This window comes from Salminus brasiliensis, chromosome 5 (genome assembly GCF_030463535.1).
Source record: "Salminus brasiliensis chromosome 5, fSalBra1.hap2, whole genome shotgun sequence".
Classification (NCBI taxonomy): Eukaryota; Metazoa; Chordata; class Actinopteri; order Characiformes; family Bryconidae; genus Salminus; species Salminus brasiliensis.
Genome location: NC_132882.1, coordinates 44,752,438 through 44,780,014, shown reverse-complemented (window position 1 = coordinate 44,780,014; position 27,577 = coordinate 44,752,438). Strand labels below are relative to the sequence as shown.

At 46.9% G+C, this 27,577-nt stretch overlaps 1 protein-coding gene across 1 annotated transcript; it reads left to right on the top strand.

Moving 5' to 3' along the window:
* The first annotated feature begins 204 nt into the window (after positions 1–204).
* cacng8b (calcium channel, voltage-dependent, gamma subunit 8b) lies at positions 205–27,577 on the top strand. Its single transcript, XM_072680606.1, has 6 exons — positions 205–396; positions 13,413–13,671; positions 14,990–15,214; positions 21,907–21,990; positions 24,488–24,628; positions 24,740–27,577. Exons 3-6 carry the CDS (start codon positions 14,992–14,994, stop codon positions 25,561–25,563), a joined length of 1,272 nt encoding a protein of 423 aa, XP_072536707.1. The 5' UTR covers positions 205–396; positions 13,413–13,671; positions 14,990–14,991; the 3' UTR covers positions 25,564–27,577.

Genomic DNA, 27,577 nt, shown 5'->3' with positions numbered 1-27,577 from the left:
CCACACACTGCCTACGCCTCTCTCTATCATTCTCTCTCTCTCTCTCTCTCTCTCTCTCTCTCTCTCTCTCTGCGGATAGCGAATGGGGGGCGGGGCCAGGCCGATTCGGCCGCACGCACGCACTCGCACTCACGCAGGCACGCAGGCACGCACGCGCCCGTGAACCAAACGCGCCGCGTTGCAGTGACGCGAGTTTGAGAGCGAGAGAGCGAGCGAGCCAGCAACCTTGCGCGCGCGCGCGTGTGTATGTGTGTGTGTGTGTGTTTGGCCGTGTCTGTCTGTGTCCCTCTGTGTGTATGGATGCGCGTGCATGTGCGCTCGGTTATTATTACAGCCACTCGTCCATTTCTCTCGCTCTCTCTGAGTGGTGCTCGACGTCTCTCGACCAACAGTAAGGTAAGGCTACGACCATTCCTGCCTGAATTAAGATCACGCTCGTGCGCTTCTGTTTCTGTTTTTGCTTGCTTGCTTGGCCTTTTCTTTACCCCCCCCCCCCCCCCCCCCCCCCACACACACACACACACACACACACATACACACCATATTAGCATATTAGCATGCGCGTGCACATGTGCAATGCAATGCAGCATCAACGTAGGCGCGTGCATGTGTCAGTGTCAGACCCCCTCTCGTTTGGGAGGCTTTGATGGCGTGAAACGGGGAGGCTGAAGTTGGCGGCTCGCGAGAACTCTCCGTTCCACCTTAAATGCTGCAGCGGTTCCGTTCTGGTGCCTCGGGCGCTGCACCATTTAAGGTGGCATCGTAGCGAGCACCTATGGTTCTCCACCGCTGTCTCTCTTTCGTCTCTACCCAACGTGCACGCGCGGTGCTGGGTGCAGCGCGCGCTCGCTCTCTCTCTCTCTTTCTTTCTATCTGTCTTTCTTTCTGTCTCTCCTTTGCAGCTCTCCTCGCGCTGCTAATGAATGCACTGCGGCTCACGGTGTACGGATGCTGCTGCTGCTGCTCCCTGCATTGCACATGGGCACGCGCATGCAAAGGGAGAGCGAGACGCTCGCGCTTGCTTGCTCACACACACACACATACACAGACACACACACATACACAGACACACGTATATATACACACACACACAAGAAGGGAAAAAAAGCCTCACGTGACCCATGAGCAGGAACATGTCAGCTTGGGTTGGTTTGGATGTGGAGGGGGGTGTGTGGAGGGGGGGGGGTGTAGGAGGGTGGGTGAACAAAACACACACATTAATACACCAAACAACACACACACACACACACACACCACCGTCCAGGCAGCACGGCTTTCAGGTTGCACTGGGCCTCAGCCTCGTCTTGTGCAGTCCAGCTGTTGACCTCTGGTTGAAGGGCTTGGTGCTGAACGCTGCCCGGAGTTTTGCCCGGTTCTAGCGTGGGCATCACAGCCGGGTCGGTTGGTTATACAGCGTGTGGGCGAAAGTGTCCGGACAGACGTCCTCATAGTGTGTAAGTGGTTCCTACTTCCACACAGTTGCTAGGGGGTTGCCATGTGGTCAATGGGGTGAAACCAAGGTTTTTGCTAAGGGGTTCTTAGGTGGTTGCTATGGGGTTGATTGGTAATTACTAGGTGGTTGCCATCAGATTGCTAGGTGATTTCCATGGCATCTCTGTTGGTTGTCTGGTGTTGCTTGGTAGTTACTAGATGGTCGCTGTGGTGTTGCTCTGCTATTCCAGGTGGTTGCTAGTTGGTAATTTGCTAGGTGATTGTAATTGATTTGGTGTCCTAAATGGTTGCTATGGGGTTGCTAGGTGGTTGCTATGGGGTTGCTTGGCAGTTACTAGGTGGTTGCTATGAAGTTGCTTCGGTATTCCAGGTGGTTGCTAGGTGGTCACTAAGTAGTTGCTAGATGTTTGCTCTGGTATCCCTGTTTGTTGCTGTGGGGATGCTTAGTAGTTACTAGGAGGTTGCTACGTGGTTGCTCTGGTATGATTGCTATGGGGCTGCTAGGTGATTGCTTTGGTATTCCTGTTGGCTGTTATGGGGCTGCTTGGCAGTTACTATTCCAGGTGGTTGCTAGGTGGTCGCTAAGTAGTTGCTAGATGTTTGCTCTGGTATCCCTGTTTGTTGTTGTGGGGCTGCTAAGTAGTTACAAGGAGGTTACTGTTACTGTTACAAGGAGTTTATCTGGTATTCCAGGTGGTTGCTAAGTCATTGCTAGGTGGTTGTAATTGCTTTGGTGTCCTAAATGGTTGCTATGGGGTTGCTAGGTGGTTGCTATGGTATATGCAGGTAGTTGCTATGGGTTTGCTTGGCAGTTACTAGGTGGTTGCTATAGAGTTGATCTGGTATCCCAGGTGATTGCTGTGGGGTTGTTAGTTGGTTGCTCTGGTATTCCTTTTGGTTGCTATGGGGCTGCTTGGTAGCTACTAGTAGGTTGCTATAGAGTTGCTCTGGTATTCCAGGTGGTTGCTATGGCATTGTCAGAACTTATCGTCCAACATCAGTACCTGAACTCACTGACGCTCCTGTGTGGCTGAATGCAGTCAAATCCCCTCAGGTCGTCTGCAGTGTGCTTATTAATAATAAAGTAATTATTATTATTATTATTATTATTATATCATATATATCTGGTGACCCGAGCATCTGTTTTTGATGTCACTGCAGCAGAGATGCACAAACGCTTAATTAATAAAAACCTTGATTTCCGAAGAAATGCTGGATAAGCAGGTGTCCACAAACTTTTGGAGTGCCTTGCTAATGTAGAAATGCTGTACATATTTGAGTCAGCAATCTGTTCAGTGGGTGTTTACTGCAGTCCAGCTGGACGGTGATACTGACCTGTCCAGTAGTAAAACCCTCAGTTTTCCCACGATCCGAGGAAGTGCTCAGAGTTTATGAAAAGAAGAGGGAAGAGTAATCCCCGTCTAATCAGCGGCACTCCTGTAATAACGCTGGGGATGAGACCTCTCACTGAGACCAGCCCTTTTCACTCGCCGGCGACTTAGCAAGTAAACGAGCTCACAGATGACGGCCCTTGCAGGTGCTGTAATGTACACACTACAGGAAGTGTAGGGGGCGCTCTATAATGCTCTATAATGTTCATATGATCCACACGCTCATTTTGACAGACTGTAATACACTACAGGAAGTGTAGGGGGCGCTCTATAATGCTCTATAATGTTCATATGATCCACACGCTCATTCTGACAGACTGTAATACACTACAGGAAGTGTAGGGGGCGCTCTATAATGCTCATATGATCCACACGCTCATTCTGACAGACTGTAATACACTACAGGAAGAGTAGGGGGCGCTCTATAATGCTCTATAATGTTCATATGATCCACACGCTCATTCTGACAGACTGTAATACACTACAGGAAGTGTAGGGGGCGCTCTATAATGCTCTATAATGTTCATATGATCCACACGCTCATTCTGACAGACTGTAATACACTAGAGGAAGTGTAGGGGGCGCTCTATAATGCTCTATAATGTTCATATGATCCACACGCTCATTCTGACAGACTGTAATACACTACAGGAAGTGTAGGGGGCGCTCTATAATGCTCTATAATGTTCATATGATCCACACGCTCATTCTGACAGACTGTAATACACTACAGGAAGTGTAGGGGGCGCTCTATAATGCTTTATAATGTTCATATGATCCACACGCTCATTCTGACAGACTGTAATACACTACAGGAAGTGTAGGGGGCGCTCTATAATGCTCTATAATGTTCATATGATCCACACGCTCATTCTGACAGACTGTAATACACTACAGGAAGTGTAGGGGGCGCTCTATAATGCTCTATAATGTTCATATGATCCACACGCTCATTCTGACAGACTGTAATACACTAGAGGAAGAGTAGGGGGCGCTCTATAATGCTCTATAATGTTCATATGATCCACACGCTCATTCTGACAGACTGTAATACACTACAGGAAGCGTAGGGGGCGCTCTATAATGCTCTATAATGTTCATATGATCCACACGCTCATTCTGACAAACGGATCTTGTGTGCAAACTTTAGATTCCATTACCCTCAGAAATCAATCCATCAGGTACACTATATGGACAAAAGTATTGGGACACTTTATCCTGCTTTTGTTGGAGTAACTGTTTCTACTGTCCAGAGAAGAAGATTTTCTACTAGATCATGGAGCAGCATTGCTGTGAGGATTTGATTGTATTCAGCAACAACAGCGTTAGTGAGGTTAGGATGTTAGATGATTGATAACCACCCCACCTCATCATCCCCATGGGTATATGAGAAGGGGTGTCCACAAACATTTGGCCAGACTACTCAGATCACTTGCCTGCATTTCTCATTCCCCTTTCGTTAGAGACTGGCTTCAGCGCTTTGCGCGTGGTGGCCAGCAGGGCCGCACCATTAATCATATTTTAATCAGGATCAATGTTTGGCTTATTAAAGCATAATTGATTAAAGCGTAATCGATCGCCACATTGATGCACTGAAATTAGCTAAGTGGCTAACATGAGTTGTTGGCTTTTAATGACTGTGGTGTGAATGAACTGCATCCCATGTAGCCGACAGGCAGGAAAGCAGTGATCCTAATGTGCCGTCCTTTCTAATATAACTAGGCAAACGGCTAACGACTATTTCTGCACCGATTAATCTATCGATTAATCGAAACGATTATTTTCCTCAAAAACAGTCGAAATTAAGCTTTTAAAAAGAGTGAAACCAAGGTTTTTGCTAATTGGTTGCTATGCGATTGCTAGGTGGTGATCATGATATCTCAGTTGGTTGCTCAGGGGTTGCTTGGTTGTTACAACCTGGTCGATGTGGTGCTGCTCTGGCATTCCAGAGTGATGCTATACGCAGGTGGTTGCTTGGTAGTTACTAGGTGGTTGCTATGAAGTTGCTCTGGTATTCCAGGTAGTTGCCAAGTAGTTCCTAGATATTTAACAGTAATTACTATGGGGTTGCTAGGTGGTTGCTCTGGTATCCCTGTTGGTTGCTATGGGGCTGCTTGGTAGGTGCTAGGAGGTTGCTATAGGCCTGGTCAACATGCTGACATGCTGGTCAACCATTGTGGCTGTGAAGGTCATGCTGGCCAACTAGCATGGTCATGATGGTAATGCTAGTCAACCAGTGTGGTGGATCAGTGTGGTCAAACTAGTCCACAAGCTTACTGGTTTTGGTCATTTGGTCGTTTGGTCATGCTGGTCAGACAGGTTAAGCCGGTACTGGTCAGTAGGGTTCTCTAGTGTTAATTAGCAGACTAGCATACGCTACGGATCTAAACCATGCAGCTGAATTTTCTGCATGAAAACGGAAAAATCTGATGCCGTTGGCCGAAGCTCAGCACTGACCTCCTGAGGGGTGACCTGAGGGTGAAGACACGGACTGGGGCTCATTAGCTCCCAAACTGGCTGAATACCCGAATAACTGTGAGGAATAATCGCGATCGGCGCTGCTAGCCGTTATTGTGCGGGCCGGCCGGCAGTGTGTGGGTCGGGGGATCGATGCTTTTAGTGTTTTAGCTTCCCGGAAACACTCAACCACGGTCAGCGGCGAGCGCAGGCTATTGAACAGCCAGCGCTGCAGGATGGGCGTTCCTGCTTACACTGTATGCTGTGGCCACAAATCCAACATTTCAGGATTACTTCAGGAATGTTTCTCACACACTCTTACACACACACACACACACACACACACACACACACACACACACACACACACACACTTGGTCTCTCTAGAGTTAGCCTACGAACTGTAATAATTAACTCTTCCACACACTGAAGAGTCTACAGGGACTGAGCTTCTCCCAGAATGAGGCCTCTCTGCCTTAAATGAAGAACTGAGAGAGAGAGTGTGTGTGTGTGTGTGTGTGTACGCTTTCAGGCTCAGTCACTGTGAATATTCACTCACCCATACGAATGTTAGCCTCGGATTCCAGGCAGTACATCATCGCTTGGATAGACAGAGCCACCGCTGAGGAATCAGCCGTCCTTCTTGAGGTACATCGCTCTCCTGCTGGATCCGAACACAGAGGCCGAAGAACCAGGGACCAGTTTAAATGGTGGGGTGTAGACCACTGAAACAGCCCCCAGTGGTGTAGTCTGGTCTGAAGTGGGGGTATATTAGCGATGTGTATCGGCAAGCAGGTGATGTAAAAGTTTGTGGACGCCCATGCTTACACACACATACAGTTTGTCTAGACCTTTGTAGAGAAGTCCAGCCAATACATTAGGACTCTCTGGAGCAGGTAAACATCAACCTGATCCAACCTGAGCCCAATGCCAAGCGTAGGCTGGAGGGGTAGGAAGTCCCCCAGCATTGAGCTGTGGAGCAGTGGAAGAACTGTGTTCTCTGGAATGATGGATGGATGGATGGTGCACATCCAACATCCGGACTTCAGTAACTCTCTTGTCGCTGCATGCAATCAAATCCTCACAGCAAAGCTGCTCCGAAAAAAAAGCCTAGAGACAGTTACTTTTTACAGTGAATAATAAGCAGGTGTCCCAATACTTTTGTCCATATTGTGTGTTAGTAATACACTGTTTTGGTTCTGTGGCTCCATTTACCAAACTAGAGAAGATCTGGAGGAGGTTTGAGAGGAATTTACATGGAGATAAGATTGGTGACAGTCTGATTCCAGTGTTTGTTAGCAATATTAGCCTAGCATCTTGCATTGTAAACTAAAGAAGCACACGTCAGACACCAGACATGACTTGGCTGATCGACTGAATCAGGGGTCAAAGATCAATCGAGATACTTAGATATTTTACAGACTGCTCCTTTAAACAGCTTCTGTTGAGATGGTAGCCTGTAGAACGATGGCTGACTGCTGTACAGGCCGGCTTTACGGTGGTTAAGCGGCGGCGTCCTTCTTGCCACCCTGCAGTGAAATGGCAGCTTTGTGCAGCGTTGTGGAAACTGCTGATGGAAGCACATTTTCTCCATTATCTCAGCCTCTGACTTCTGTAAATCTGTCAGAGTGGGATCCTTTACCACAGTCCTCCAGGCCCAGCACTCTGGGTCTGCAGGAACGGCCTGATTTAGGCCTCGCTAGGTTTATCTGAGGTAAGGGTGGAGGTGCAGTAGATGGACGTTGGATGCACGCTGGAATGTTACTGGTATGGCTTTGATTGTGGTCGTAGTCGTTCCATATGTCACTGCGTACCATGTTGTGGGTGTGTCTATTGCGTTTAGCACCTTTTTGGTTTAAAGCAACGCTATGGAAAATTGGCGGTTCTCGCTCCAGGGCTCCCCCTCTGATGAGGAAGTGCAGTTTGCGCTAGGACACGCTTTTCTGGACAAGCTGAGAGATACAGAAGCAGCATCTGAAAGGTAGAGAAGCATGTGGACTGAGGCGGTAGAGTGATACTACAGGAATTTACACTGATATAACTCGGGTTACGCTGCGGTACACATCTGTTGCAAGCTAAATATGGGTTCGAATCCCAAGCCTTGACGCTTTGCCATCAGCGTCCGAAGCCTGGTGCCAAATCCTTACTTTACTAGTGTCTGGGGTTGCGAGGTGGAGCGACCATGGATTGGACATCCACAGATGCTGGATTGGGTTGAGATGTGGGGAACTGGGAGGTCAGGGCGCGGTCACATTTTTCCATTTTTGGCCTGAAGGAGGAAGTTGGCTGAGTGACGTACCTCTTGTTTGGATATAAGAGACATCTTCTGGTTCTGACGATCTGAGGACTACATTTAGCCACAAAGCTACCAAGTACATGAGCTTAGGTAAGCTGAGGTTGGCTCCCCTTGCTTGGATTATTATAGTAAAGGGAAGTGGAGCAAAGACACACTGTGGCATTAATGTGTGTCTGTGAAAGTCTGTTAGCGTTAGCTTCGCCCAGCATCACTTCCACAGTGTTAGCCATGCTATTGCGCCAGCCTTGCCCAGCATCACTACCAAGGCCTTAGCATTGCTATTACGCCAGCATCGCCCAGCATTCCCTGGGCCTTTCAAATCTAAACACTAGTAAATATGAGGTCTGCATCTTAAGGCTTGACACCTCTGATAGCTATAGGCTAATAACTCACAGTTTCCCAGTGATCGGCTGAGAACTACTGTCCAAGCCACTGGACTTTGGGCCAGTTAGCACACCAAGGGTTTGCTCACACCAGCACAGAAAAGGGTCGTATACTATGGCGTGGCCTAATTCTACAGCTCTGATGCTAAGTCAGCGTGTTACTACGGTCACAGTCAGTCTGGTGGTGAATGATGACGGTAACCAGAGCAGTTTAGGGTTACGCAATGAAAGCGGATATGAAGCCTGAGAGTGTGCCAGCGAAGCAGAGGGCGGGAACAGGTGGTAAATCAGCAGATCCATATGTCAGTCTCACAGATAAACATGCTAAACACCATAACTCAACCTCTATAATCCCGCTCGTGCAGGTGTGACCTTTAGGGCTGGGCCCTGGCAGCAGTTTCATGATGCAATGAGTACCACGACACTCAACGGACCACCAGCAGTAGGAGGTCATTTGATTTTTCAACAAGGTCACAAGTTCGCCTTAAGCATGAAGGTGGAACCACTGTGGATCAGACTTCCAGAGTTCCAGTGTATCCCACAGATACTGAGATCTGGGGAATTGGGAGGCCAGAGCAACATCCTGAAATCTTCAGCATGCTCCTCAACATTGTGCTCCTGTTTTTTCAAACTGATGTCTGCAGGGCTGCTTGTTTGACCCAGGGTTTCCCAGTAGAACATCACTTAGGGCATCGCACGTCCTGCACCAGCTCTTCTTCAGCCTGTAGTGCAAGACACATGCCATCGTCTCCAATCCCTCCGAACTCCAGCTCTGATGCTCGCATGTCTATAGTAGGCGGCGGTGGACAGGGGTTAGAATGGGCACGCTGAGCAATTGCTTCTACCGTAACCATCATTACACACTTCTAGTCTTGTGGAGCAGTAGAACTTAACTATCCAACCTCCAGTCGTCTATACTTAACTATCCAACCTCCAGTCGTCTGGACTTAACTATCCAACCTCCAGTCGCTGGACTTAACTATCCAACCTCCAGTCGCTGGACTTAACTATCCAACCTCCAGTCGTCTGGACTTAACTATCCAACCTCCAGTCGTCTGGACTTAACTATCCGACCTCCAGTCGTCTAGACTTAACTATCCGACCTCCAGTCATCTGGACTTAACTATCTGACTCCCAGTCGTCTGGACTTAACTATCTGACCTCCAGTCGTCTGGACTTAACTATCTGACCTCCAGTCGTCTGGACTTAACTATCTGACCCAACTGCTTTTGAAGTAGGGGGGCTGGCGGGCTGTGTAAATCTGCCATATGCAGTGAGTGTAGACAGGTGACGCAGACCCAGCAGGTGCAGTGGTGTGTGTTTGTGTGTGTGTGTGTGTGTGTGTGTGTGTGTGTGTGTGTGTGTGTGTGTGGTTACGGAGTGGTCTGTGTTGAATTGGAGAGCAGAGAGGGATGAGCTGAAGGTGAATGTATGGTAAATAGTGCAGGAGAGCACAGGTGTTGTGCTCTAATCCTTCATTACAGCAGTCATCTTCCCAAAACACACACACACACACACACACACACACAGCCCCTCTGCCTCTGCCTGTTATAAAGGGCACAAAGGACAATGGCTTGGCCTAAAATTCATCTAGACATTTAGAATGAAAGTCGCATTACTGTGGAGGATTTTATGGGTTCGCCCACCTGCCGCCTTCACTGCAGTTCTTAACAACCGGCTTCCCATCTCTCCAAACCTCCTCGTGCTCTGAGTTAGAGACGGGATATGGGTGTGCATGGGAATGCATATGGATGGAGATGAATGGGGATGGATATGGATGGTATGGGGATGGGGATGGGAGGGGTATGGATAGATATTGATTGGCTGGGTATAGATGAGGATGGATGGGACTGCTGTGGATGGGTATGGGAGGGAATGATGTGAATGGTGTGGGTAAGGATGGTATTGGGTGGATGGATATAGATGGGGATGGTATGGATAGGTATGGGTGGTATGAGTATAAATAGTATGATAGATAGGGTAATTAATGGGAATGGTGTGGATGGAATGGGCAGGGATGGGTTTGGGTATAGATGTGATTGCATGGGTAGGTATGGGTGGTATAGATGGAATGGTATGGGTAGGTATGGGTGGTATGGATGGGACGGTTATAGATGGAATGGTATAGATAATTATGGGTGGTATGGATGGGACAGTATAGATGGAATGGTATGGATAGGTATTGGTGGTATGGATGGGAACAGTATAGATGGGATGTATAGATGGAATGGTATGGATAGGTATGGGTGGTATGGATGGGAACGGTATAGATGGGACGTATAGATGGAATGGTATGGATAGGTATTGGTGGTATGGATGGGAATGGTATGGATGGAAATTGTATAGATGGAATGGTATGGATAGGTATGGTGGTATGGATGGGAATGGTATAGATGGGATGGTATGGGTGGTATGGATGGGAATGGGAATAGTATGGATGGGAATGCTATGGCTAGGTATGGGTTGGATGGGTATAGATATGGGTTGGATGGTATAGAAAGGTATGGGTGGGAATGGTGTCTATGGGTGGTATGGATAGGTATGGGAATAGTGTGGATGGTATGAGTAGGGATGGGTATGGATGGGTATTGGTAGGATGGAATGGATAGGTATGGGAATGTTGTGGATGGTATGGGCAGGGATAGTTTTGGGTATAGGCAGTATAGGCATTAATGTTATGAGTATAGATGGATATAGGTTGGATGGGTATAGCTGGGGATGGTGTGGATGGTTTGGGTACGGATGGGTTGTCTGGATGGGGACACTAAATACAAAAGGTGTAACTTTGTGAACTCAGAACAACCCGGGAGGTACAACCCGCTAAGCAAGAAGGGTACTTTGACTTCTGTGAAGAACCATCAAGTATTTCCACTTTAACCAGGCAAAGAACCATTGAGGCATTCACATGGGTCTTTGACTAGTCATGGTTCTGCTAAAGAACTCTTAAAGAACCGTGTTTTTGTTCCTGAAGGACAGCGTTATGTTGCAAGTGGCTTGTGAGCATAAGCTCCAGTGTGGCTGCCTGCGTTACGGCCTCTCACTTTTCCGTCTGGTGTGAACACAAATAAACAGGAGTAAACATGTGGAGTTTGTGGTTCATCATAATACCAATATCTCCTCGCTGTGGAGGCACACACACTTTGGTCCCGCTGAGGGGTGTGAATGTTCTCTCACGAGGGAGACATGAGTCACGTTTGCCAGATGGGAAATGAAGACGGTGAGCAGGATCACGAGGACGCTCAGTTTGATGGATTAGCTGGTCTGTTAACAAGGCCAAGCTGTCCCAGCTGGTCATCAGGCTGGTCATAGTGGTTAGCTAGTTTGGTCACTAGACCAAATGGACTAGAGTAGCCATTGCTGCGGCGTCCGGGGAACAGAGAGGGTAAAAGGCCTTGCTCAACCCAACGGTGGCAGCTTGGCCGGCCCGAGTATTGAACCCACAGCCTTGTCACCAAAAGCTACAAGGCTAATGTAGCCACCACATAGCACTGTGCTAGCTCCATGCTTGCCTAATCATCACACACTCCCCGGTTTCTACTGTACACTGTTTATTAGCGAAACAGGCGGAGGCAGGTCTTGGGTTTTGGTGTAAAATAGGACACCGAGGCTCCAAAGTCGGAGGTGTTAGCTACAGGAAAGCAGTTCAGGAGCTAAATGCTAATGACCGGAAGGTTCCTTAAATCCATCCATCAATCTTTACTGAAGAACATGGAGCCGAGTGGATGTTAGTGGAGGTGGATGTCTGTACGAAGCGTACGTTCATTCAGTCTACAGCAACTCTAACCCTCACCTTAAAACGCCTCACCCATTCTACTATTGATCCCAGATGGCTCCAGGAACTGATTTAGCCAGGTTCGACAGCCTAACAGACAATGCATGTATTGATTATGCATCTTTTTTGTGCTGTTAGAATTCGTTCCCCATTGTTCTTGTAGCTCCGGATGTCCCACCGGCATCCCAGAGCCAGGGTAGGTGAGAAATACCTGGGCTAGATCTCCTTTTGGAAGATCTTCAAGAATCGTTTTGATCAAAATGAGCAGAACCGCTTGAGCAGCAACTGTTTTCTGATTCTTTTGGCTTTCTCTACATTCACTGGAAGCAGAACAGAATCTGAAGAAGAAACTTCTTGATTGGAGCCAAAAACATTACACAGCTTCGCCCCCCGTTGTCATAAAAGCAGTCAATCAGCCAAGACATGTTGGGTGTCTGAAGTTCCCTTCAATAGCTCATCAAGTGAGCGAACAATGGAAGCTCACAGCCCACTAGTGAACAGCTCAGAGCAGCATGAGCTGCATTACCATGAGCTTCCAAACCACAGCATATGCTGGTGACCAACCGTGCTGGTTTTTGATGCTTCTTCTTGGCAGGGATATCATCTCTCACTTTGTTCAAACCATGTGGAGTTGTTGAGAATTCTCGAAGAGACTTGCTTATGTGGTTTTTATTGATGACCATGAGCCAAAACATGACCACCACCTGCCTAATAAGCTGTTGGTCTTCTGGGTGCCACCAAAACAGCTCAGTGGTGGCATCTGTGGTCTACCTCCCACAGGTACACCTCCAGTGTGACTCAATGGACCAGACCACCTTCTCCCATCCCGTTGAGCTCTCCAGCCGGTCTGCACAGGCCTGTGTGCAGCAGGGGGCGCTGTACTGTGTGTTGTGACCCCGTTCCTACCATAACTATCATTAAGCAACTGTGCCACAGCCTTCTGCACAGACGTCATATGGGGTGAAGTGTTTAGCTAGCTAGCGCGTCGGAAGCGAGGCCGTTTCCACCGTACACACTGGTTTTAGCGGGAGTTGAGCCGGTTCACGTTTGTTTGGTGCAGAAGCTCCACAGTGCAGACAGGGTGTAACCTATTTTAATGGCTGTGCCATATTGCATTATGAATTATTAACAGCCGAGCTCTGAGCTGCATTATGTCTGCTAAACTATGTTTGCTAAATTATGCGCAGTGTGTGATTGTCCTTGGGTTTTCTGGGTTTCGCATAATTAGTGTGTGTGCATGTGTGTGAGGCGTTCTACACTGTTAACAGCATAAGATCCTTGAGGCACGTTTGGAGGAACTGTGGAGGAACCTTCAAGGAACCTCTTTCTTCTAAACACCTTTCCTTGAAGGTTCCTCAGAGCCCCGTAAAAGAGGTTCCTCCCCAGTTTCAAATACGAGAACCTCCAAAAGGTCGTCAGGGATCTTATACTTTTGACAGTGTGGTTCACTGTAAACTTTCTCTTCCCTCTCTTTTTCATTCTCTCTCTCTCTCTCTCTCCATTTCCGCTGATGGAGCCTATGATACCCAGGGTGTTGCCATGGTAACATTGTAGACCTGTGGTCGGCTTCTGAGCTCCATTCAGAAAACTTCCAAAGCCTGAACACTTTCATACAGTGATAACGAATTCAACATCTCTCTCTCTCTCTCTCTCTCTCTCAGACTGAAGCATGGCCACTTTGACTGAATAAGGGAATTCAGACAGCAGAGGAAGCAGCGACTCGTGTGGCTCTCTACTCCCTCGGCGAGAGAAGAAGGAAGAGCAGACGAGTGAGGGAAGGGGGACGGGTGCGGGGAGGAGAGGAGGAGTGTGCGAGGACAGTCGATGGATGCTGCCCGGATCGACGGGACAGCACATTCTCATCTGACGAGGAAAAGAAAGCTTTCAAAATTGAGTCGAAGGATAGAAACTCGCCGTCAGGTCGGACAGCCGTGCATTTTATTTATATATTCAGGATAGGTTATATATATATACAATTCCAAGATTTCCAAGACTAACCCTTAAACTGATTGTAGTCTAACCATGGGAATGGGTATAGTGTAACTGTTAAAAGGGGTGTATTGTAACCATGGGAATGGGTTTACTGTAACTGTTAAAAGGGTGTAGTGTAACCATGGGAATGGGTATAGTGTAACTGTTAAAAGGGTGTAGTGTAACCATGGGAATGGGTTTACTGTAACTTTTAAAAGGGTGTAGTGTAACCATGGGAATGAATATAGTGCAACTGATAAATAGGTGTAGTGTAACCATGGGAATGGGTATAGTGTAACTGTTATAAGGGTGTAGTGTAACCATGGGAATGGGTTTAGTGTAACCGTTAAATGGGTAAAATATAACCATGGGAATGAGTATAGTGCAACTGTTAAAAGGGTGTAGTGTAACCATGGAAATGGATTTAGTGTAACTGTTAAAAGGGTGTAGTGTAACCATGGGAATGGATTTAGTGTAACTGTTAAAAGGGTGTAGTGTAACCATGGGAATCGGTATAGTGTAACTGTTAAAAGGGTGTAGTGTAACCATGGGAATGAATATAGTGCAACTGATAAACGGGTGTAGTGTAACCATGGGAATGAGTATAGTGCAACTGATAAATAGGTGTAGTGTAACCATGGGAATGGGTATAGTGTAACCGTTAAAAGGGTGTAGTGTAACCATGGGAATGAGTATAGTGTAACTGGTTAAACGGGTGTAGTGTAACCATGGGAATGGGTTTAGTGTAACTGTTAAAAGGGTGTATTGTAACCATGGGAATGGGTATAGTGTAACCGTTAAAAGGGTGTAGTGTAACCATGGGAATGAGTATAGTGTAACCCTTAAATGGGTGAAATATAACCATGGGAATGAGTATAGTGTAACTGATAAATAGGTGTAGTGTAATCATGGGAATGGGTTTAGTGTAGCCGTAATGAATTTACTGTAACCATGGTAATGGGTTTAGTGTAACTGTTAAATGGGTGTAGTGTAACAATGGGAATAGGTATAGTGTAGCCGTTAAATGGGTGTAGTGTAACAATGGACATTGGTGTAGCGTAACTTTGGAAACCGGTATAGTGTAACCGTGGAAACAGGTGTACCTCAACAGTGTAGTTCTGCTGATAATGTTAGAATTCTACTCCTCTGATCCTAAATATGAGAGCTGGGCTGTGAGGACAGACCCGCACTCCTCGAGAACCTCTGTATAAACAGAAAGTGATTTTCTTGCGTATTTAAGCCTCCGGTCTGTCGTTCTGTCCGGCAGGCATGGTGTGTGAGAAGGGGATTCAGATCCTCCTCACCATCGTGGGGGCGTTCGCCTCCTTTGGCCTGATGACGGTGGCAATCGGGACGGATTACTGGCTCTACTCTCGGGCTCTGATCTGCAACAGCACGGCCAACGTCACGCAGGATGACCCGCACAACAAGGACAAGAAGGACCCCGGGGCCCTCACACACTCGGGCCTGTGGAGGATCTGCTGCCTCGAGGGTCAGACACTTTACTGCCTTTACTGTGTGTGTGTGTGTGTGTGTGTGTGTGTTGGGGGTGTTATTATAGTGGATGTGTGCAGGACTATTACAAGTCAGAGTGCGCCCTATCCAATCAAAAGCCCTTATTTTTAAGCTTAATCTAACGTCAGATGTTTGAGTGTTCAGTCCGTCCACCTCATGCCTTCATCTCAGCTTCCATCACTTTCAGTGTTTCTGCAGAAATCCTGCCCAAGATCCAAGGCATCCCACCTGATCAAGGCATCACCACCTGTTAAACATGGTGGTGGGAGTGTTCTGAAACCTACAGGGAGATTTTGTTTTAGAAGCTACCAAACACATTTAATGCCGTTGAGTTCTGGACTCCCCGGGATGGTTGGTCCGTTGGTCTACGAACAGCAGCAGCTTCTTTGACCCGTCTTCTCACGGTGGAAGGATGGAAGCTTGGTTTGCTCATCGGCCTCAGTGTTGATGGTGGTCTGCCAGGTCTTGCAGGAGGTTGTTGGGGTCCCCGTTTTCAGGGGAGCGGTGAAGGTGATGGAGGTGTTGAAGCAGGAAAAGAGTCTTGAAAGAGACACTTTGACAAGAACCACTGGGTCAGAACCTCACCAAAACATCAGGCAGGTCTCGTGGGGGTGTTCTCGGTATGCAGTGGTCAGTACCTACCAAAACTGCTGCCAATCGTGAACAACTGTTGAAGGGACCACGGGTGACCAGGGCTCATTGACGCTCACGGAGCTGCTGCCAATGTCTTGGTGGTACCACAGGACACTTCTCTATTCTCTATTCTTCTCTATCCAACCTTGTCAGAAATCGTAAGGACATCGTAAACCTTCTGACATCGTAATCAAGTAGCCGGTGCTCTCTGTAGTGAGTTATCCCGAGGCCCAGCCCCAGAGGGAAGGGAACACCTCATGGTCTCTCACTCTCCCCCACGTAACGGTCACTCCAGTCAGCCTGTACCGCAGCCATTTTGCCCTGCTAATTTAGCTTCATGGCTAAGCTCCCTGATAACAAAACATTCAATTAAAGATAAGCTGGGCCTTCAAATCACCACTTGCTACGCTTGCTCTCTCGCTCATTTTCTCGCTCTCCTTCTCTGCAGCAAATCTGCCTTTCTCTCCATCTCTCTTCGACTCTCCATTTATCGCGCCTTCGCTCCCCCGACACCCCCGCCCTGCCGTTGGCTGCAGTGCTCCACAGTAGGTGCGGTTTAGAGGTCAAGTAATCCTCACTGTCCCCAGGGTCTGGGAGCCAGGATGGATGCTAAGTAGCAGTGCGCCTGAGAGTAGGTGAAGTGGAAACATCTCCCATTCTGGCTCTGCATAATGAATGCCAAGCCTTACATCACTATCTGACCAAGGACAGGCGACCTAGTCTCCTCGTCTCCCCATCAGTTTCCATTAAAGCCAGATTTTGGACAAAAATGAAACATCAATAGTTTCCTCCCTCGCCCCAAACAAAGTCTCCCATCCAAGACGTCTGATGCCACTGTGGGGTGTAGTGAAAAACACTGATGGTCTGGCTCCAGTGGTTCCTGTCAAGGGCTGTCTTGAAGAAGAAGAAGGTGGTGAAGCTAGTGTAAGAATCTGAGACACTTTGACAAGAACCTAACTGTGATGTTATAGATAAATGGGTCAGAACATCTCCAGAACATCAGGGAGGCCTTGTGGGGTGTTCTCTTCTGGTATGCAGTGGTCAGTACCTACCAAAAGTGCTCCAAGGAAGGACAACTGGTGACCCAACGAAAAGCTTACTGATGCTAATGGATGCTAACCCCACCCACCTCACTTAAAGGATCTGCAGCTAACACTAGTATTGGCGCCAGATACCGCTGAACACCTTCAGAGGTCTTGTGGAGTCTCACGTCATGCTTTGAAGGGTCAGAGCTGTTTTGGTGGCACACAACATTAGACAGGTGGTTTTAATGTTATGGCTGATTGGTTTATTCTGTATAATTCTAGTTGGATAAAACAGAAGTAACAGGGCTGGCACTGAGGTTAGCTAGAACCAAAACAACAAAATTATTCTGCTGAACCAACATGTTGGCACATTGTCCACTGAGGAGAAAAGATCTTTTGTAGATATGATTAGCATCCGCTATTTTTGCTTTTAGTTTTTTTTTTACTCACAAATATTCTGTATGTTATATATATTTATAATATATGTACTTATATATACTATATACTATAAACTTTTATATTTATTTAAAATATATTATAAATTTGCTATATTTGCTATGCTATAAGCTTGTACTGCTAACTCATCATAGCTCCAGGCTAACTGTAAAAACTGAAGTAACCATCAGACATGAAGCCTGTCATGGTGGATCAGCTACATTTAGGGTGAGAGGGGGGAACATGTGGAACTTGATTTTTTGAGCAGAACCGAGGCTCTAAGTCTGGATCGCATGGGATGCTTCCATGTGTGTAGCTTCTAGCTCTGGCCTCCCAGAGAAGTGTGTGCAAGGTCAGGACCACAGAGCCAATCTCATCACAAACAGTTGACTGGCAGTGCATGTGAGTGAGTGGCGGTCACTATGGGTCAGCCATAGGGACATTTTGGTTCCAAAGGGCTAGAATATCAGGAACAGGAGCCAAAATGGAGAAGCCAGTGTGATGACCGTGGTGACCGTGGTGACCTCCCCTGCCTCGGCTGGCGTGCTTGACGTAATGGATGCGGTTCCACTGAGTCAGATCACCTAGTTTCACAAATGTCCCTCTAACTTCTGCCCAAGATTGAAAAATATAATAATAGTTAAATAATTAAAATATTTAATATGGCAGCGTACTGGGTAACTGTTAGCCGCCTTAGCTTTTTCCATATGAAGACTGCGACAGCCTCGGGGCTAATATATTTAATTGTGAAATATCTGGACATGCCTCCACAAAGTAACCATGAACATTACCAGACTATGAATCAATTTAATGGGCGGTGACTAAAGACTCAGCCCCAGATTTTAATGAGTGTTAGCCAGCAAGCCACCAGCTAGCTCACGCTAGGTGGATAAAACAGTTGAGCTTGGGGTTAGCAGTGAATGTTAGCCGTCAACCGTGCTCTTAATGAAGTCTCTTAATTAATTATGGGCGTGTTTTGGAAGTAACATGCAACAATAAATCAATCAGCGTGTCGCTCGTCGCTCCCTTTAAGAGCCAGGTGCGGTCTAACTGACCTTGGCGGATTGATATTTCAGTGGTGTAAAGCTCGGGGGAGTGTACGAGCGTCAGGCTGCACACGCCTGTGTTGACAATTCACTGCCAAGATAGCGACGAACGTCTGACTGTTAACGAACGTCTGTCTAGGCTGTTTTCAGTCAGTGGAGCTCCTGCTGTTTTCTGCTGTCGAGATACACAGCAATACGCCAGAATTTGACCTGAACACCCCTCATTTCGAGACCGTCGCGCCCATCGTCAGAAATATTCGCAAGCAGCGTCACTATTTAAACGATGTAGGCGGAAGGCGTTGAAAAAAAGACTGTCGGCGGGGTGGAAAATTGGACCCTTAGAGTGATTTAACCTATCCTACTTTTTTTTGTAGTAATTTTAACAATTTTTCAGTGCTAACAAACTTTTGCTTATCCTTAATGTGAGCTAGCTGACCACCACTGTTGCTACCTAGCTAATTTAGGTAGCTAGTTAGACAGTTGGCTAAGTTACGCACAAGCTGGGGCTACTTCTGTCCACTTTGCCAAGACTATGGCGTGCTTTATGGGGCTGAAGCTAGATGATCTCTTGTGTTGCGTTTCATTTACCTCAGAATTCGGCCGTCGGAGCTGAGAATGACGTCACACCTGAGTTGGCCGCGTTCCAGATAATCAATCCGTTAATTATACACTGTTTCAGAACCTTTGCCTTACTAAAGACTTCGGAGTTTCCCACATCTAGTTTGGCGATCTTTTACTAGCGAAAAAATATGTCCCACTTTTTATGTCCCAGGTTAGCGTGGTTAACGTTACCAGTTGATGATAACAGATTGTACGATGTTTTGTATCCCCAAACACCATGGAAACACGTCCACAGATAGAAGTTGGACATTATTGTGGATACGACACAGGTAGATAGCAGTGCCGCTAAACTGTATGTAACTGTAACTGTGTGTGTACTTTTGATGTTTGGTAACGGCCATCTTGGATTTTAAACTTGGGGTCGATGGGGCTCTCCTGACTTTCCGATTTGGAAACTTCCTACTCAGAACTCGAAAAATTCAAGGCTTCGGACTTTATGTGCAAGGCAGTTTAATAAGCTAGCTAGCTACTCCTTAAATGTAGTCTGATGTAGCTGTTAGCTAATTTTATTTAATTTTGTGGGCGGTGGACTATCATGAACAAGACGTGATTGGCTCAGAGGTTGATAGAATGTGTCCACAAGTAATTTGCGTCTGCGATTGGAGCAACTGGCATCCCGTCTGTAACTGCTGTACTTTAGCGCAAAACAGCTAGCTAGCAGCACCAAGCTGGTCTAAGCTAGGTCATGCTGGGCTGGTGCAGTCTAAACACCCCTTACGCTGTATCAGGAACATGAAAACAGATTTGACCATTTTTCCTAATTAGTTTTTCTAATCATATTCATATTCAATAATAACAACCATTAATCTTGCTCTAACTCCGCCTCCCACCACCCCGTTACACGGCCACTGACTTCAGACAGGCTACAATAAAACAGTCAGATAATCATAGCAGTGCCGAAATGACAGAACCATAGATCGCTAAGCTCAGACCAGCCTCAGGGGTCCTCTTTTTTTTGAGGATGACGTCAAAATGGGCGGAGCAGCTCGGCAGGGGGGTCGCCATGGTCACCGCAGCAGATTTGTCCAGTTTCTGACGTCCCGCGCTGCGCTGACACCTTTCCCTCTTGTGCCTCCCGTCTCTTTCTTGCAGACTAACCTCGGTGAGGACAGTTAAAAAGACAGAAAGCAGCCGAGACTGTCCCCCGCGTCTGTCCGCCTCTCCCTCCGTCTGTGTCTCATCTCTCCACCACACTCTCACTCCATCCATCCATCCATCCATCCACCACCACCACCAGTCATGCTGTCATCATAGTGCACCCCTGATGTCGTCATAATGCGTCAGTCTGTCTGTCGGCACTGGAGCGGGTAGCTATATCCAACTGCCTGCATCACTCCGGAGCTTTCTGCATTCTACTCTGTGTGTGTGTGTGTGTGTGTGTGTATAGCATTGTGCAGGGTCCAGTGTGTGTGTGTGTGTGAGAGTGGTATTTCATACTGATCTGTACATATGATGTTTTTATTGATATTTCTGAATAGCATAAAGTCTATCCACTATATCTGTCTATACTGCTGCAGTAGGGTTGGGGGATGTCCACTATTTCCATTCCTGCTCAAAGTATTACCGTGGTAAACTGTACTACTGGGGTCGGAGAGTTGCACAAGTTGCAAAAGAAGTGCAGATGGTTCCATATTTATGTATCCGTCCGGAATATCGCCCACTTCAATTATTTATTTTGCCCATTTTCTCCCCACTCGGGTCGCCAGTTACCCGGCCTGTACATGTACTCCCCCCTATTGCATGCAATGCTCCATCAGCCAACGCCTCTTTTCCGGACTGCCATCAACCAACGTGCCTAAAGGGAAACGCCTTGTGTACCCGGCTTTCATGCATTGGCCAGCAGATGGCAGTGGCGGCCAGCACCGCGCACTACCCACCCTCGCAAGAGCAAGGCCGATTGTGCTCTCTCTGGGCTCCGGCTGCCGATGGCTAGCAGCATGACTGGGATGCGAACCTGCGATCATAGTGACAGGGGCCCCTCCGCTCTGCTAATCGCAATCGGACGAAATTCCAAAAACCTAAGCTCCCAATTGGTCCAAATTGGCCGCCAATCAGATAAAACCAAGTACTTTGTACTACATTGTTCAATGGTAGAGCGAGCATCACCTTAAACACTCTCTCTACCACTTAAGCTTGGCCGAAGTACATCCTTCACACTTGGTGGAGGTAGTTTCACACTCATGTTTTGGACACTGTTGCTTTTTGAAAGAGGCCATACAAAGCAAGGAAGCCAATCAGAACAGAGGTCATTTGCATATATTAAAGGCCCAGTCAGATGAGAGAGAGGTTGGGAAATGGTCATTTTTGGTATACAAAGGTAAAAATAGACTACGGGCCCTTTAAAAACTACCAACAGGAGTACCTTAGAGACTGAAGCTGTTCCTGGTTTTGGTCCTAATCGTTCTTTCTGCTCTAAAGCTCCTGATTCAGCTCATCCTTTAATTACCAGTTTCATCACTGTCCACAGGGAGTCCGGACACTGCGCAGGCCAGCGAGTCCCCACAGCTCTAAAGCGTTATTGCGTTGGGACGATTGTGTAATGCTGGAACCGCAAAACAGCTGAGCGTACTGGTCTGAGGATCTCCTGGCCTGCGCACTGTGGTGTGTTCCCTGCTCCGACACGCTGCTCCGACCTACTAATCCGCTTAGGTGGGATTGTGAGATATTGAGATGTCTAGATAGCTGATAGGCTCTTTCATGCTTAACTGACCTGCATATAGATGTTGGTTGGTTGGATGAGGGGCATCCACCGAGACTACACACCACCATTCGAAAGTCTGTCTAATATGACCGCTCTGATCCCAAACTTTTGACCGCTAGTGTAACACTGTGTTCCTCATGGATGTGCTGTGCTGCTTGCTTCAACCTTCTGACCTTGACGGCCTGTCTCTCTCTCTCTCTCTGTGCAGGGGTGAAGCGAGGGGTGTGTTCGCAGATTAACCATTTCCCAGAGGACGCCGACTTCGACCACGATGGAGCGGAGTACGTCCTGCGTAAGAAAGCCTTTCTCACTTCTTGTGGGTCGTGACGGGGGGGCTGCGTAGATGCAGGCCTGGGAGGCTTGTTTTTACTGTGTTTACAGGGACTGAGACACCATAGCAACCACCAAGAAATACCTTAGCAACACCATTCCCCCTTTTTTGGCATCCACGTGAAATACCATAGCACCCTCCATGGCACCCACCTAGGATACCATAGCAACCGACCAACAAGAAACATCTTAGCAGCATCATAGCACCAAATTAGCAACACCTTGGCATCCATCCAGAGATACCACAGCAACTGCCACAGCAACCACCTGGGATATCATGGCAACCGACCTAGCAACCACCAAGAAACACCCCAGCAACACCATAGGACCAAATTAGCAACACCTTGGCATCCACCTGAAATACCACAGCAACCACCATGGCACCCACCTGGGATATCATGGCAACCGACCTTGCAACCACCAAGAAACACCTCAGCAAGGCCATAGCACCAAATTAGCAACACATCCACCTGAAATACCGCAGCAACCGCCATGGCACCCACCTGAGATACCATAGCAAACAACCTAGCAACCACCAAGAAACACTCCAGCAACACCATAGGACCAAATTAGCAACATCTTAGCAACCACCTGAAATACCACAGCAACCGCCATGGCAACCACCTTGTATACCATGGCAGTCGACCTAGCAGCCCCCATAAAAACACTTTAGCAACACCATAGCACCAAATCAGCAACCACCTGAAATACCATAGCAACCGCCATGGAAACCACTTGGGATACCTTAGCAAAAACATAGCACCCACTTAGCAACACCTTAGCAACCACCTAAAATACCACAGCAACCACCTGGAACTGCTAAGTCTCAAACTGGGATGCCATAGCAACTGCCTAGCAACCACCAAGCAACTCAATAGCAGCCACCTCTCAGCATCAAATGCAAATTTTTAACTGTCCTCTCAGTCTCTCTCGCTCTTCTCTCTGGGTGGGTGGGACAGTCCTCCCTCGTTCCTCACCACTAGCTATTTTGGACGCCTGTTAGCGGATATAACAGAATTAGCAGTTAGCGTCCTCCTCCAATCATGTTGAGCTCCAGTGGTGTTGTGTTAGCGGCAGTTTGAGAAGCAGCTTCTACACGTATCAGGAGACGCAGGCGGAGGATGAAGCGGGGCTCCGAGTCGCGTAGCGTACGTCCAGCTGAAGTGCCATATTGAGGAGACTCACGCCGAGAGAGGAGCTGAGGTCTATTTTTGGACGGCGTGGGCCGCTGAGAGTCCGGATGAGTGCTGAGAGTTGAAATGCTTCAGGGAAGCTGTGTGGCACTGTCGGGTACAGCTGTGGACTGTGCGCATGCACACACACACACACACACACACACACACATGCTCGCACACACACACACATACATGCATGCACACACATACTACTTGGCATTTGGTTGGTATTTAGATGGCATTTCCCCTCACTGTCCCGGCAAAGCTGGTCCCAGATGGGATTCTGGACTGTGAGGAAAAGCAGCTTCTCTCCGGAGGCCTTTTCTTTTCACCAATACACACACACACACACACACACACACACACACACACACACACAGCAGAGGGATGATTTAATTATCCAGATGCGTCAGAGTAATTAGTGTTCTTCATATTCAGTGGAACGGTAAGATCTGGTTCTATGGTTTTTCGCAGTGACCTCAACTGACCTTAACGACTTCTGGTACTGTCGTCTCTCCCCCAGTCTTCCATTGGTCAAGTGTTTTTGGTCATCGATTGTATTTGCCATTCAAACAGTGTCACACTGTTCAATTATAATGATGTAATTACATGTTTAATTACATCATTACATATTTACATAGTGAATGAAATACATTTACTTTTTGATTTACATTGACCGGATATTAATGTTATTAGAGCTTCATACTGGATATTAATGTTATTAGAGCTTCATACTGGATATTAATGTTATTAAAGCTTCATTCTGGATATTAATGTTATTACAGCTTCATACTGGATATTAATGCTATTAGAACTTCATACTGGATAATAATGTTATTAGAGCTTCATACTGGATATTAATGTTATTAGAAATTCATACTGGATATTAATGTTATTACAGCTTCATTCTGGATATTAATGCTATTAGAACTTCATACTGGATATTAATGTTATTAGAGCTTCATACTGGATATTAATGTTATTAGAAATTCATACTGGATATTAATGTTATTAGAGCTTCATACTGGATATTAATGATATTGGAGCTTCATACTGGATATTAATGATATTGGAGCTTCATACTGGATATTAATGCTATTAGAGCTTCATACTGGATATTAATGATATTGGAGCTTCATACTGGATATTAATGCTATTAGAGCTTCATACTGGATATGAATGTCTTTGTCTGTTTCTAACTGCATGTACCCTTTCTCTCTCTCTCTCTCTCTCTCTCTCTCTCTCTCTCTCTCTCTCTCTCTCTTTCTCTCTCTCTCTCTGTAGGGGTGGTTAGGGCCTCAAACATCTTCCCCATCCTCAGTGCTATCCTGCTGCTGATGGGCGGAGTCTGTATCGCTGCCAGTCGTTTTTACAAGAGCAAGAGGAATATCATACTGGGGGCTGGCATTCTGTTTGTAGCTGCAGGTGTGTTCTGATCATCACTGCCTTCTTAGAGGTGTAACAACATCAAAGCATATCTGTCTGTCTGTATATACACCTGTTTGGTGCCTGAATTTTATACCTCTTGGTCTGCAGGTCTGAGCAACATCATTGGCGTTATCGTCTACATCTCGGCGGCGCTGGGTGACATCTCTCCGAAGAAGGACGAGGACAAGAAGTGGCAGTACTCATACGGCTGGTCCTTCTACTTCGGCGGCCTGTCCTTCATCCTGGCCGAGATGGTGGGCGTGCTGGCTGTAAACATCTACATTGAGAAGAACAAGGAGCTTCGCTGCCGCTCCCGCACCGACATCTTCAAAAGCACCACTCACGCCATGCTGCGGTTGCCTAGCTACCGCTTCCGCCGCCGTTCACGCTCCAGCTCGCGCTCCACCGACCCATCCCGCTCCCGGGACCCTTCCCCGGTGGGCGTGGGTGGTCCTCCGGGCAGCAAGAACTTCGGCCTGCCGCCCTCGGCCCTCCTGAGCCAGGGTCCGGTCTCCGTTTCAACTCTTCCAAACCCGCACTCCCGCTCGGTTCTGCCAGGGGGCGACATTTCACTCTACACGCTTTCACGAGACCCCAAGCTGGGGGGCCTCGGGGGGGTCAGCGGCCCCCCTCCTCTCTATGGGACGGTGGACCGGGCCACTCTCTACCAGCTCCACAACTGCTTTCCCAAAGAGGGCGGAGGAGGGGGCGGGATGCTGATGAGCGGAACGCTGCCGTCGCTGAAGTCCCACAACCCGGCTTCGGCTGGCCAGAATTCATCCAGCGCAGGGAATTCGGCGCCCCCGTCGCAGCCTCCTCCACCTTTCTCCGCCTCCACCGTGGAGAGGGAGCGGGGGATGGGGACGCTGGACAGGCTGGGCAAGGCCGAGAGCAACTCCAACACTCTGAACAGGAAAACCACGCCGGTGTAAACGAGAGGAAGGCGGAAAACGGGAGGGGAAGAATCGGGAAGAGCCGGGATCCATCAGGGAATTGGAGGGCATGACCAGCAGGGAAAACAAAGGAACTGCTCCTTTCTTCTTCCTGCTTTGAAAGATGTTCTGTTTCAATAAACCCGAGCAGAAGAGAAAAATCCAACCTGCTTGGAAAAACAACAACAACAACAACAACAACATCCTTTAATTTTTGTTTATTTTATTACTGATATTTTGTAGCATTTTTTATTATTTAACTCAACAATAATTATTGGATACTGTGAAGTTTACTCGTTTTTTTGTTTTTGTTTTGTTTTTTTAATGGAGTGAGATTGCATTCCTAATAGGGTGGGGGTGTTGTTGTTATTATGATGATGAAGCTAAATAACTGCTAGCTCTTTAACCTTTTATTTTTTTGGGATTTCTGAAGACGTCAACTGTGATTCCTCTATGGACATTGGCCATTGCAGAAGCATGAGTGTCTGTAATATGTGTAAGAATGAGAATATTATTGTTATTATTATTATTATTATTAGCTTTACAGGGAGCATCTGTTTTTTTTTATTATTAGATTAAGTTTTTTCTTTTTCTTTTCTACCCTTTGATAACACAGTATACGATTTTAGTGTTTATTCTGTATATCGTCTTCCAGTTCTGTCAACAGAAGAATATATAGTCATCGATGGACTCGACAACTACTGACCAAGTGAGGAAAAAGATTTTTTTTTTTTTATATGAACCTGCCATGGTCTTATTTTTGTTATGATTATCATTGGTAGCAGTAGTCGTATCAGTAGTCTTATTGATAATCTCGTTTTTGGGGGGCATTACCTGAAAATGTATTTGTACAAAAAAAACCAACAAAAAAGAGTAGCAGCGGAACTGTAAAAATAATCCTATCTTAAACTGTGTTTTCCAAAGGATGGAGTTAAGAGTGTACGCAGATAAAATAAATAAATAATAATAATAAACAGAGGCGGATGTAGCAGGGTGGGAGAATCAAGAAAAAATGCCAGTGTATATTGTAATTATGCAGAATTATATTTGGAAAAAAAATAATTATATATATAGAGAGATACTTTCTTTAAATTCTGTAGCAAACAGGTTTTGGGCTGGGGTCTTTATTTAAAGGGCGGGGCTGGATTGGCGGGAGGGGCATTTGTATGAATATATGTGTGTGTGTGTGTATATATGTATATGCATATGTGTATATATATATATATAAGCTTCCTGGACAAAAAAATATTTTTAACAAATGTTTTTAACTCCAGTCTCCTGCAGATGGCACTGCACAAGACTATACATACCTGTGGGATGTGTGACAGGATTCATAGATTGAGAAGAGGTGGAACAGTGCAGTGAGGGTCTCGTTGGATGTGTGGAAAATGTGACGCAAATGATGTTAATGATTGGCTAAAACGATTGATTTCATTTGGGCGTGGCCAAAGACCATAGTGTGAAGGGGAAGTAGCTGAATCTGCAGGTGTATGGAAGCATACGGTCATACGGGTCTACCAGCAGTGGCAGACACTCCACAGGAAACTGCAGACCATCAACATATGGAGCAGAGCAGCATGCAAGAGGCCTTTACTCACTTCTGCTCTAGAATGAGGAGAATTTCCTGTAGACTTTAGGGATTTCTGCCACTGCTGGTAGACCGGTATGACCCTATGCTTCCATACACCTGCAGATTCAGCTCCTTCCTTCACACTGTGATCTTTGGCCACGCCCAAATGCAGTCACTGCCTTTAGCCAATCATTAACCACATCTGCTTTGTGACCCATTTTCCACACATCCAACGAGACCCTCACTGCACTGTACAGCACTATTCTCATAGTCTGAGTCTCCTCACACACCCTGCAGGTATTTATAGCCTGATCATCGTTGTGCAGCGCCATCTGCAGGAGACTGAAGTTACTACCTTTAATACCTTAAATACGCAAGGTGACTATTTTTTTGTCCAGGGAGCTGATATATATGTGTGTGTATATATATATATATATATATATA

Bases quoted from the DNA above. Each gene is read 5' to 3' on its own strand.
- cacng8b (XM_072680606.1), top strand. From the start codon at position 14,992: ATGGTGTGTGAGAAGGGGATTCAGATCCTCCTCACCATCGTGGGGGCG. The intron at 21,991-24,487 runs GTAAGAAAGCCT...CTCTCTCTGTAG, and splicing joins TGGAGCGGAGTACGTCCTGC to GGGTGGTTAGGGCCTCAAAC. The intron at 24,629-24,739 runs GTGTGTTCTGAT...CTTGGTCTGCAG, and splicing joins CATTCTGTTTGTAGCTGCAG to GTCTGAGCAACATCATTGGC.